General features: G+C 39.8%; 1 protein-coding gene across 2 annotated transcripts in view; it reads left to right on the top strand.

Moving 5' to 3' along the window:
* ABCC4 (ATP binding cassette subfamily C member 4) overlaps positions 1-13,707 on the top strand; it is a 151,821-nt gene that overhangs the window by 98,221 nt on the left and 39,893 nt on the right. For both annotated transcript variants that reach the window (XM_059818482.1, XM_059818476.1), the window contains exons 21-23: positions 7,713-7,863; positions 8,490-8,609; positions 12,459-12,569. In XM_059818482.1, coding sequence (XP_059674465.1) covers positions 7,713-7,863; positions 8,490-8,609; positions 12,459-12,569 — 382 coding nt within the window. The remainder of the gene's footprint in view (positions 1-7,712; positions 7,864-8,489; positions 8,610-12,458; positions 12,570-13,707) is intronic.

Raw genomic sequence — 13,707 nt, 5'->3', positions numbered from 1 at the left:
GGAACAGCCAACAAAGTGCCCGCGCTTGGCGATGGTGGGGGTTATTGGAGTCACAAACCCCCTAAATTAATATAATGGAAAGGGATGCTTTCTGCTACCTGAGAAGAAGAGTAACTCTGGGAGGGTTGGGTGGTGTCAGACGTTTTTCTGTATCATTTCAGGCAGGTTCTGACAAGAGCTGTTGAGAAAGCAAAGCATGTGTGTGTGCGTGTTCTACACTCTCTGATTAATGCTGTTTCCTCAAGCTACCATGTAAAATTGTGCTTGGCATCTGAGGTGTTCCACAGGAAGGTATAACATATTTGTCATGGTACAAAGAGCACTATAGTTTATGTGAATAGTTTTTGTGTGTGTGCCTTTTTTATCTTGGGAGAAGAACGGTGTAAGAATATAGCCAGGGACTGTGGACATTTACAGGAGAAGACAATAAACTTAGCACTGCTGAACAACAAAATGTATTAACTTTTTATGTAATTATTATAGGGAGATCAGAATAAAGTTATAACTAACTCCCTATAACTTCAAGAAGAGGACCTCTCACTTCTATATAGATCCTCATTGCAAAGTTGTTCCTTGCTGCCCAAATCACTGAGAACACTTTTGTGCAAATGTGCCTAGTGAGCATGAAGTGCAATAGAAGAAAAGCATTTGAGAAAATCAAATTGAAGGTCCTTCTCAAGTTTTTACTGCTTATAAATAGAAAAATACATTGTCCATAGACTTTACAAGAATAGGTCTTGGCACAGTCCTTTTTTGTGTGACAGTATTGGTTTCCATGTACAGTGGGTATGAACAGGAGCTGCATGTAGAGATGCATAAGTAGAGGCCGTAGCTTTGGCTCTGATAAAAGCTTGTTTTTTCGCGGAAAAATCTGTATTAGCTGGAAGTCTTATCACTATGGCCAAAGGGCCCTGGCAACTAACTTCTTACATGAGTGAAGATAATTTATTATTGAAAGGAAAATAATCTCTATGTGATGTAGGAATGTAACATGGAGTTTTAAAGGACAAGTATTTTGAGTGTCTGTTAGAATCACAAAGTCCAGAGCTTGATTTTGCATCTGTTTCTAAAACATCAATACCTGGAAGTCTCAGACAACGTATGGACTGTGATTTTTTTTGAGAACTGCTATTGGAATTGAGACCTTCAAAAGATAGTTAAGCCTCTTGGCCCAGGGTGCCCAGAAAGCCTATTTCTAGCCCTTGTTGTTGGGTAAGAGATTATTGATGATATGATGCTGTTTAAATACAACAGAGTGGTGGCGGTGCCAATGTATTAAAGAAAACACCCTTTTTATTATAAGGTCACTTGTTAAAGAACAATTGGACACAGTTCGCCATAATCTCAAACAAATCTTAAGGCTTCTCACTTAATGGCAAAATGCATGCCAAGTCAAATGAATGAGCATGTTGGTGGCAGAGAAAACATTTGCCCTGAGGAGCTAAGTATACGCTTGTTCACTTGGAAAAACAACAATCCAGAAAGACTATCTTACAGAGACAAGAACAAATAGAAGGTACTAGCATTAAGGATGTGATTGGGAATTTTGAATACGTTTCTGTGGGATAGCTGACATGTATTCAGCCCATTTACAGTGACATATGGATTTAGTTAGGTAACCTCTCGTCGACTGATTGCAAATAGCAGGATTCAGAGGAGGAGAGGGTGTCTTACAGATGATAAGAGGAGCTTGCTGGTTTTGAAGCTTTTAGAGCTGGCAGTATTTAGTTCTTACTTTTTTCTTTCACTCAGTTTATCTGAAATTACAATTTTCATTTTTTCCCAGCTGTGCCTTTTTTCCCCCTTTCAGTGCATTGGTTGTCTTGTCTTTATATTCTCAATTTTCTCATGGATGCACATTTTCCTAAAGCTGAATTAACACTGACCGAGAGCTATCATTCCTGTCAAAGATTGCTGTCACTCCTTGCTTCAGAAAAGGACAACGTCTGCGATGTCTTTTAAATATTGGAGTTATGTGCAACACTTCTTCTCCTGTACTCATAAGTCCTCATTGCTTTTTCTCTCAGGAACAGATTTGTCTTGACAGTTTGATGCATGCAATAGTATAAACAGCTGTATGTACTTTTTTGACCATTTCTGAAAGAAAAAACATAAATTTTATTAAAAAGGTAGTTTGAAGACAAGATTACACACCTCAACTCGGCCACTTTGAGTAAAATGAAGTAGAGCTGTTTATGTACTAGGATTACGGTACAAAGGTAAAGGGTTTCTATTTGGATGTTTCCTGGTTTTGGGTTTGGTGGTTTGTTTTTTTTTTTTTGGTAATGAAGGAGAAAAACGCAAAAAATCTACAGTGTTGTTTGATATGCTGCTCTGGATGCAGCTGGCCCGAATGAAGTGTTTATTGCTCTGATCTGCTCATTGCCATGTCTTCTCCCCAGGGAAGCTCGTCCTCTGGTGTGCCAGTGTAGCCAGCCGCCTGTGCAGTTGTGCTTTAACAGAGCTGCAGGACAGTCAGTCCAAACAGTCTGGTTTGAAAAAGCGTGTTTTTAAAAAAAAAAGTATTCAAAGAAAAAGAAAATTTCAGAACTGGATTAGGGATTGATTGTGCATGCAGTTACTTGGCAGAGCCAACAAGGAAATAATTTAGGGGGAGAGGAGGAGGAAGGGTGATGCCAAGCAATGAACAGAGTGGGGTTTTGTAGTTTCTTGACCTGGCTTTGCTTCAGACAGCACAGCCTGACTGAGGGTGCCCTAAATTAATGCAGTTAAGGTTGCAAACTTGAAATCCAGAATATGCAGGATATGCATCGTTGCTGTTATTAAATTAGTATGGCTTCATGGCAGTGTCCATGGGCTAATATAATCCTTGGGAGTGCATATTGGGGTCAGGGAGTAGGGGTTTGGGGGGCAGGTGTGTTTGACTTCTCCTTAAATATTGGTAAAACCGGTCCTGCAACACCACAGTTCTTGGGTGGGCTTTGACTGCAGATTCAGTCATCAAAATTTAGGTATCTGCTTGTTGGGCTTTAGATGCTCTCCTTTGCTGTAGTCAGAGGGCATCTAGCAATACAGTTAGTGGACTCTCGAGAAATATTCAACCATAGGGTAACTAGGTATCCACTCAGAAAGTCATTCAGCTAACCTTTAAACTCAGCCAAACAGGACAGGAGCATCACTATGTAGGTCACATGTAGAGTCCCACATTCAGGTTTCTGAGTCTCAAATCCCATCTCGTTCATTAGAGATCCTACCAGGTCACCGTCTGCAAGTCCAGAACGGTGTGTTTCCTACAGTAGTAGCTGCTATATCATAGCTGTCAAACCCAGCTTGGCATCACACATCGTACTAGGCACTTACACAGACACAACTGCATGGTACCCCTTATGCATATATTTTATAAGAGATGCTGAAATAAATTGTAAGGACCATTTAAAAAAAGAAAAAGGCAAAACTTCTTTTTGAATGATGGAAAAAAATGGAAGACCTCAAAGATCTGACTCTGTTGAGCTCATTAGAGAAGACAGAGGTGATTGATAGGTACTTTCATAAGGAGAAAGTGAGGGTACCTACCCACTGGGACAAAGTGCTGGCAGACCTGAGGGGTTCAAAACATCTCTACGTTGAAGGCTGGGTGCCTTTTTCAAAGAGTACTTGAGCCAAACATGAAATCGTGAGCTCAGGCTATAACTGATACAGAATGGCAGTGATCTATAGGATGGAAGGGTAGACATTCTTATGAGACATCTTGGAACTCTCTAAATTTTGCTTTTGCATTTTTGTCCTGTCAGCTTTATTAAATGACTTCAAATGGCTTACAATTTGTCATAAGATTTGTAACTTTATATAAATGGTATAGCTTGTGCAAGAAAGGGAAAAGCTTATAGCTTGTGATTTATGTATGGCTTACAGCATGTAATTCCCATGTTTTTCCAGATTTTTAGGGTTTTTTTTTCCTATTGTTTCTTTTACTTCGCATTAAATGCTTTTCTGTTGTGTGGTTGTGGTACAGAAATATCTTGTTCTTCCTAGATCAAGACCTGTTTGAGATAGAAACTCCAGGATATCACTCTCAGCACCTATAAGAATTACAAATACGTAGGTTATCAGAAGATGAAGGGAAAGCACACATTTCACAAGTGAATGTGCTGATCAGAGCATTCACTTTCCCAGAGGGTTATAGGAGGGTATGCTTGCTCTAGTGAGACAGTAAGACAGGAGATTCCGTGAGGAAAAATAAGCCACAGTGAATGGAGTGACCAAAGCATGAGGGAAATCTCTCAGGACTCCTGCAAGCAAGAGGATGACTCCCAACAGAAACAGCACGTTCTTTTCTGTACTCTAGGGATAGAGTACTTGCAGTCTGTGAGCGGGAGATTCTTCTTTCTCCAGTGAAACTGAAGCAAATTTGAAGGTGGTCATTGGACAATATATGGCTCCGTTTGGAAGTAAATTAGATCTCTTCATCCAGGTCTTTTCAGTCTTGGTAGCCTGTGCATCTGTTGTCTTTTGTGTAAGGTGGCCTTGTTTCCAGTACTGTGCAATAGCTATAAAATGTAATTAATCACCTCCTATGTTTTTTAAATTTAGCTATTGATTTCTGCATGGTCATTACAGAAGATTTTTAAACGCTAAAATTAAGAAAGACAGTAAAAGATGCTGATTTTGTAGGCCATATTTCTTTATGTAGGGAAATCTTGCATGCTTACAATTTTCAGTTGTGAGTTGATTCTGCTAGACAAGGTCTAGATATCCAGTCCTGAGCGTTTCTTGCTGTGCAAACTGAATACTTAGCTTACTGCTTGTCTCCAGAGAGGAGAGCAGTCAGACTGCTCGTGTTACCGTTATCGTCAGTCTGCTGATTATCCTGGGTCCTCCTGCTTGCACGCAGTGAATCTACTAGAAGTTGGGGCAGTCTCCCACTGAAGAAGTTAGTTGTCTCTTGTGAAACTTGGGAGCTAAAACCTTTGCCTTACCTCACGCAGTAACTACATGATTACAGTCTGCAAATGGTTGTGTCTGGCTTTCAGACTACTTCATTAAGAGTTAATTTATATGCAAGTTTGGTTTTCCAAAAAAACAACACACATGACTGATCCACCCTATCATAAATTTTTATAATGATAAGGTGGTGCAGGCTCATCTAAAATTCCTTCCAAAGGCGGTGTCAGATTTTTACTTTAGTCATCCTAACCATCTTTTCCTTCCCTGTATTTTCGCCGTAGCAAGGCTTTGTTTACATGAGCTGGATCCTAATAGTTCTACTCCCACTCCCACCCCCATCGGCACTTTGCAACATATTGTAGATTATCATCACTAAAACTTCAGTTTGGCTTTTTTTATTTTTTATTAAGAAACATTTTATTTTTCTTGGAATCCTTTTCCTTGAAGCAACTTTCTTTCCTCAGTTCTTCACTTCTTCAAGTTTGCAGCTGATGGTATGAGGAGGCAGAAGTACTTCGGAGACTGCTTTTTTGTGACTGTCTACGAGGTGATGGAGGGAGAAGGGGAAGGCAGCAGGCGTGTAAAGCAGATTTGGGAGCGAGTTGTCAGAAGGAAGGACCAGACTTTAATCTCCGTTTGCCATTGCAGATGGAGGTGAGGGAGCCTTTAGAAATTAGTTAGCGTGTGGATGGCTGACAGGCTTGGCAGAGGCAATGAACAGTACTGGGAAAAAACAGGAATCTAGACAGGAGAAAATTTGGAGGAGATCAGGAATCTTTATTTCCTGTCTCATCCCACGATAAAAATTAAATACGCTTACAGGGTTTTAAAGAATGCTGGAGAAGTAGAAGGTGGAGAAGGGCTGATGGCAGCGCTGGTGAGGAATCAGGGTGCTTTGTTTTGCTTTGTGCTGACATAACCATGTGCATAATTGATCCAAGTGAAATACCATGCACTCTCGTTGCCACCTTAACCTCCTCGTGATGAAATCTAGGTAAAATGTTTGCAATCTACTGTATGTATCTAGAAGGTCAAACAACATGATGCCGTCAACACCTTAACCCACAGATGAGGAGTGTAGTGGTAATGCAGCTTCCTTCAGAGCTCATACCCCATACCTACCCTATAGCTATTTTCCTAATAGATTTATGAGACCCTATAATGTGCTTTCAGCATCTGTGAGATGCAAGGCTGTTACGCTGATAAATCCTGTATCATGAGCTAAGATCTTGCCTAGAGCCAAAGACTGAATTGTGCTGACTCATGCGGTTGTAATGCATAAGGTGTGTGGGTTTGCTGTTTGGTCAGGTGAAGTTAGGGTAAAGTCAGAGAAGCCTCAAGAAAAAACAGATGTAGGGGAAAAGGTTGTGCTTGGTTTTGGCTTTAGAGCGTGTGTGTGTGGGCTACCAGAAGCGCAACAGGGAATGCAGTGTTTCACAGGCACTTCCATTGAAAGTGTTTGCAAATCCAGGCAGCTCTCCGGTATCCAACCTTAGCTGACGTGTTGCTTAACTTTTCCAACTGGATGTACAGATAAAGGGGCAGAAGCCTTTTTGCTGTAAGACACACGTTCTCAGGACCCAGTGGTCACTAATGCACTTTTGGCATCCAAAAATCAGGCAGCCACAAAGTTCTGCTGGAACCTACTTGTCCATCGTATGTGGTGATGAAGAAGGTGGCTCCTCTACAGTCCATAAAAAGGAGACATTTTAGAAAATACTGTAATTTCTAAGGCATTTGTTAATGAAAATAATACAGGAAATTAGTGTTGAGCTAGAATTTCAGTTGTCTGGTTTTTGTACAGGGCGGGTTTCTTTTTGTATGGGTTGGTGGGGTTTTTTCTCTTTTTTAAGGAGCAAATGGACACACCCTGATTTCAGTACGCCAGGACTCCTGGCATGCATGCATACATACACAGCTGGTGTTCTGAAAGAAATTTGTGTGCAGATACTGCTTTTCATAGTGTCTTCAAACTGAAAGTTTGATGTGAAGGATGTGAAGTGGTCTGAGGGAAATGTGAGGTTTAATTCAGATAGTTGGGCCAGGATCCACTATCCTAAGCAACAAAGCTTCATTCCACATTATGTCTAGTTTTCTAAGAGGAAATTCAGGTTTAGCCCAGCTGTTCCTCTTGTACTCTTAAGTAAACCTGGTAAAATGAGCCTCTTGTGACACTTCTCCTTGCAGTGCTTGATGGTTTTGTCTTCTTTGTAACTTTCCCAATGCAATTCTTTGGGAAGAGAAAGCTCCCTTCCTCTGATAATTGGGTTTTCTTTTTAAATGGGACAAAGTTGGTTTTTAGGAAAAAAGTTACAAGTCTGTGTTGAACGTTAGTCCTCCAACTGTCAAGTCTTTCAACTGAAAGTCAGTCTTTCACAAGTTTCTTTTCACCTGGAGTGAAAAAACATATCCCTGATTCACCGTATTGCTTGGATCCATTAAATATTAGTTGTCTATTTCATTAATCGTCTGTTTCATTAATCATCTATTATTTTGTTACAGCAGTCACAGAATGGTCTACAAAGTAAGAAACTACTGTTCAGTCAACCAGTTTTGTAAAGACATTTCTTAAAGAACAAATAGTGCAGAAGAAAACCATAAGCTGCACAATTAGTCAAATTAGGTATTACTGTAATTTCTTCAAGTTGCTTAAAAATAGATGTTGCTCGTATGTTATACAATGCATTCGCTCTTAAATTTGGTAGTTATGTTTAAATATTTAAGTGTTTCAATAAATAGTTTTATACTTGTTGTAAATTAAATTCTTATGGCAAAGAGTTTTTTATTTTGTTTCTATTGTGTTACAGACTCTCCTACAGATTTTTGGTGTGGTGGCTGTGGCTGTGGCAGTGATTCCTTGGATACTCATCCCCTTAATTCCACTATTTGTTCTTTTCATTTTTCTTCGACGATATTTCTTAGACACTTCAAGAGATATTAAACGTCTAGAATCCACAAGTATGTAGTTTGGCAGGACTTAATGTTAGTTTGAACCCTGCTTATTATTATGTGAAATGCTAGTATTTTATAGACAATCCATCAAAGATTTTTTTCTTTTGCTATGCAAATAACTTCCTTATTGCCTTGGTTCTCAACTAGTGAATTACATGCTTAACTCCTGTTTTGCATAATGATAAACCTTAGGTATCTGTAAGTAAAGCTAGTTAAGAACATGCTAAGTTGCTGGTCTTTGGGACCCTGCATGCACGTATTAACGATGTTTCTGATCTAATCTGACTCTTGTGCCTGATTTTAGCTTGACTATGATATGAAATACTAAGCATTATGAATAACAAACATTGGTGGCTCATATCATTAATAAAGCTCAAAGAATTTCTTCAGTGACAGTTATTGTAAAAAACATAAAGACGTCTTTGTATAAGTTAATCTGCCTGGCTGTCTGACTGATTCTAATTGAGTAAGAGGGCTTTGGTTAAAGATACTGTGTATTTATTCTAAAAGCTTGCAGTACAGTAACTTGTATGGTTAAATATAAAGTAGGAGGATTAAAGGTTATTGTGGTACAAAAAGAATTAAATGTAGTCCTTCAGCTATTGCTAAGTTATTCTCATTTCCCTTTGTAGCTCGAAGTCCAGTGTTCTCCCACTTGTCGTCATCTCTCCAGGGACTTTGGACTATTCGGGCTTTGAAAGCAGAGGAAAGATTTCAAAAATTGTTTGATGCACACCAAGACCTCCACTCAGGTTTGTGATGAATTGACGTGAAAAAGCAAATACTTTGCTCTGGAGGAGGGAAATACCGTATGCCCTCAGTGACATGCATATAATGTACATTAAAATCAGTAGGAGCTGCGCATTTGTCTCTTTAGGGTAAAATTTCTCTATTAGAACAAAGATGTTATTATCTGCTGAGATTTTGAGAGTTTACTTTGGGCTGTAATACATTTTGAGATACCCATGCATATGTTTTAATAATGTCTCAGATAAACATTTTAAAGTATGCCTGATAAGAATATTTGAAGAATCATTTTTGACATTTTCCTGGATTCCATCTTTAAAGAGAGAGAGAGGGGGAAACAAGCTATATTATGAAGCATTTAATATTAAGTAGTGTGCTAGGAGCAGGCAGAGATGATTAATATAAATCATCTTGGAAAAGTTTCGTAAATCTCACTTCTTTTTTACTTTGAGCAGCTTTCAGGGCTCAAATTTAATATATGGTTTTAACATGACCAGAAGGTGTAAAATATTAGTATTCTGCAAGCATAAGTAATATATTTCAGGTTTGCACTGTGATTCTATACCTTCTGTCAATTAAATTTTCTCTGTTACAATGTTTTTCAAGATGCAACAGAATGCAAGTTTGCAGTTTTGTGTTTTTTAGGGAAGATCTTGAATTTTCTGTCATAAGACACACAAGTGTATTCTCTGGCTTTTTTGTAATTTATAGACTTAAGGTTTCAGACCAGACCAGTTGATCTTTTCTGAAGTAGAGTTTATCACAGGCTGTAGAATCGTGCACACTGACCTCCATATTGAGCCCAGTAACTTGTGACCAGGGAAGCATATCCTCCAGGGAGGCACCTCTAGGTTTGAATTGCCCATTTCTTAATATTTTCAAGGTGCTAATTATCTCTCAGTTTTACAGTAGCTGATAGTGAGGGAACACAAAGTTGTTTTTTAAGCTTTGTATTAAAAGACATCTTTAGTTGATAAACTGCATATAAAAATTTCACTATACAAAGAGGATTGTGACCTTTAAAAGAAATATTTTCTTGCATTTTAATGTCAGATCTAAGGAACATAAAGACACTATTTTCCAATTGATTTTATGCATCTCTCTAACAAAACTGTCAGTAACACCCCTCCTGGGCAGTTGAGGAACCTGCTTTTGAGATCAAGCTTCAGTGCTTATAGTCACACTTTTTTGTGTACCTGCATGCTTCATCTTGGTGTCTTTCCCATGAGAGTATTTGGGGGTATACCAGCTTGCTTGGTGTGTGTGTGGTTTTTGGTCCTCGGAGGGAATATGAGCCAGCAGTGTGCCTGGGCAGCAAAGAAGGCCAACAACATCTGGGCTGTATTAACAGGAGCACAGCCAGTGGAAGGAGGGAAGTGATTATCCCCCTCAGCACTTGTTAGCCCACATCTGGAATACTGCATCCAGTTTTGGACGCCCAGATACAGGAAACACTCTGACAAACTGAAGTGAATTCAGTGGAGGGGCCACTAAGATGGTCAGAGGACTAACAGGGGAGATCTCCCTGTGAGGAGAGGCTGAGGAAACCGGGCTTGTTCAACTTGCGGAAGAGAAGGCTTACAGAGGATTTAATAGCTGGCTTCCAGTACCTGCAAGGATGTTACCAAAGAGATAGTCATCAGGCTCTTCACAGTGGTACATGGCGGGAGGAGCAGGAAAATGAGTATGAGTTGAAACAAGAGAGGTTCAACCTGGTTACAAGGAAAAACTTTTTCACCATGAGGACAGTCAAGCAGAGGAACAGGTTGCCCAGAGACGTTGTGCAGGCTCCATCCATGGAGATTTTCAAGGCTTGAACTGCATGAAGCGACATGGTCTGACCTCAGAGCTGACCCTGCTTTGAGCAGGAGGTTGGACTAGAGACCTTCTGAGGTTGCTTCCACCCTGAGTAATTCTTTGATACTAAATGTTTGCAAGCAGTAGCCGATAGAAGAGGATACCTTTCATATTAGCTCACAAGGTTGGAGTGCTGGGTTCTTAAGTCTCCCGAAGAGTTTTAAATTCTTTCCTGCATTGCAGAAAGCTCTCCCAACCAGCAATGGTTTTGTTTAGCACTTTTGGCTGGAGTGGTATCCTCTTCTGTATTTAGGGCTGAGCCTGGGAAACAGGACACTCGCTTGGAACCCTCTTTCAGGGATGCCTATGAATTTGTTATTAAATAATCTTTAGATAAAAATAATCTAAAAGGCATGCTGAGGTTGACCAAACCAAGTTTCCTTCCTGCCTGTGCAACATCTCTATAAGCAAGCTCATGAGTCATCAGAAGTTACAGGATGATGAGTCTTTGTTAGTCCCCATGATTGCCATATTTCTTCCTGCATGCACAGTGGCCCTGGTTACATAGGGAGGTTGCAGAATGACCCATCTCAAGCTGGTAATTCAGTGTACCTTCCTGGACGACAGGATCAATGGAGCAAAACCTTGGAGCTGAAAAATCTGCAACCCACGTGTCCCATTTCCTGGTCTTACAAGTAGTACACTGTTGCACCAAAAATGACCTTTCATGTCACCAGGAAGCTGCCATAGTCTATTTCCAGGGACACTCGGCTCCTGGGTTTCAGAGAGGTACCTGAATTATCACAGTGAATTCAATTTCTGGAACTTGGTTTGTGACTTGATGCGGCACTGTCTTGTGCATATGTCGTTCTGTGTGCCTAGGTGTATGACTGTCCATTAGACCATATCAAATGTCTTGTTTAATGAAACCAGCTGATAAATGTGTGGTCAGGCATATGCAGTTAGAGTTGATGTAAAAGGGACTAAGAGGTTACCAGCTCTGGACCTTACCTGGCTGCCTTTTGTCATCCTCACTCTTTCCCTCTGCTGCCCTCCAGAAGTTACATGGAGTTCTGTTGTCTGAATTGTTGATGTGATCACTCCATAATCTGGCTATCCAAAATGACCTGGCTTAAAACCAGATTTACCTTCTCCCTTTTTTTTATAAAAGGGAGGATTTTTAGTTTGAATCTTTCCCAGCACTGGGCGAAGGAACAGTGAACAGTTGAAACAGCACTGATCTTTAGCATGGAGTAATGACAGGCAAAGCAGAAAGGGTTGGAATGGTAACCTTCTGCTGTGACTTGTTAGCAGCTGGAACAATTCATCTGACTGCAGTCTAAGCAATAAATAATGCCATACTTTGTTATGGCTACTTGACTTCTGGTTTTGGCCCTGAATTCAAACACTTTGCCTTCTGTATTGCAACGTCTTTTCCTGCTGTCGCCTGTATCTTGTACTGTAGCATATCTATCTGGGATGGAATTTAGCACCAAATTGTGGACACCTGGATGTGAGTGCCCAGTGGAGATGTCCACCTGCGAGCGTCTCCAAAAGTAGATATGTGCTTTTAGTCAATTGAATAGCTCTGTAGCTTCACTGGCTGTATTGAGTAGCTCTTATGGGAGCTTAACCAGCTGCAGCTGTCTTCTGAAGACTTGGCTCTGACAGTTGTGTTGTGATATGTTCTAGCTAAAAGCCTGTAGACGGTAGTCCAGCTACAGCAAATGTAGTTGTACTTCTGCTTTTTGTATAAGACTCCCGAGTCCACTAGAGTTAAAAAAAGGCTTCCATTTTAAATAAATGGACCATGCTTCAGGCCGTGACTGTTTTTCTCGTTCTTCCTGTTACTGTTTGTTACACTAGCTGTGGTTGCTATTAGTGTGACAACTGGACAACGTTCTGATCGTCATCAGTTCATACAGACGTGCACTTGAAGATGGCAATGTTTTTTTTTTAACAACCTATAATATCGATGTGAATTAATTTAATAATAATTATACAGCCTAGTTTTCTAATAGTCCGCTGTTCTTATGTTTTTGTAAAATACACTTTAGAGGCCTGGTTTCTATTTTTGACGACCTCGAGGTGGTTTGCTGTGCGTCTGGATGCCATCTGTGCCATTTTTGTTATAGTGGTTGCTTTTGGTTCCCTCCTTCTCGCCAAGAGTAAGTACAGATGTTAGAAAAAGTTCACCCAGTAATTACCGTGTATAGTAATGTCTAATTCTTTTTCATAGTTTGCTGTTTCTAATTGTTTAAGGACTGTAATTAAGTTAAATGTTTCTTTCTAGATCATGATCTCTTCCTCAGTCTAGGGCATTGGGCTGTATCTGTTTTCCTGCAAATGCTGGAGGCAGTTCAGACATCTTCTGGGCTTAGGCATGCATCTACCATCATCCCCAAATGTGCAAACAAACTTGCGGATCTGTAGTCTTCACTTTTGAGATTCTGGCTTTCAGAGCAATAATAACAAATAAATCTTTTTCTTTTTCCCCACCTTTGCCTTTCTTTTTTGGGCCTACAGGGCTTTGCTTTTCATACTGAAACACCCACAGAGCTGCTTCTTAACAACTTTTTTCCTTTCTACACATGGCACAGTAGGCCAAAAGGCAAGCTAAAATTCCTAGGGATACTCTTCCAGTATCTTGGATCAGCAGGATAGGCCAGTTCCAGAAAGAAAATCACCTCGTACATTTTACGTTCACTGTCACTCATGAACTGTCATTAGTTTATGCATCATCCAGGGTGTAATTGGGTTAGATGTACTAGAATGAGATAGTCATCTAGAATATGAAGGAAGAAGTAATTATCTTGGACATGAAAATTAGTGCTAATTTGCTGGTTTTGTTTCTTTTCTTTTTCCTTTGGATAAGTTCTGTATGTGCATGTGTGTGTTAAAATTTAAACACTCTGTGCTGCTCAACACTGAAAATTTTGAGCTAGGTTTCATGTTATTAGAATGCAAAAAGACAAGTCAAAACAATAGTCCTGAATCTTTCCTTGCCTCTGGATAAGGAGTAGCTCTCGAAGTCAATAGAGCTGTGCTAGGATAAAGTTCAAGTAAGTCAGAGGACAATCGTGCTTAATATTGGGGCAGACAGAATTCATTTATTTTGTGAGAGTACACCCACTGAACACAATAAAAGCTTATATAAACAGGGGAAGAAATATTCTGTCCTGTTATTTTATCTGATTACTTACAAGAGTACAAAGTTGATGTAAATGGTCATAACTTATTCTGAAATAATTTTATGCTCATTTTTGCTTAGGTTTAGGGACTGATCTAATTCCCTTCGAAAAAAGT

Source organism: Gavia stellata, chromosome 1 (assembly GCF_030936135.1).
Source record: "Gavia stellata isolate bGavSte3 chromosome 1, bGavSte3.hap2, whole genome shotgun sequence".
Classification (NCBI taxonomy): Eukaryota; Metazoa; Chordata; class Aves; order Gaviiformes; family Gaviidae; genus Gavia; species Gavia stellata.
Note: the sequence above shows the minus strand (reverse complement) of the source record. Positions and strands in the feature narration are given on the sequence as shown.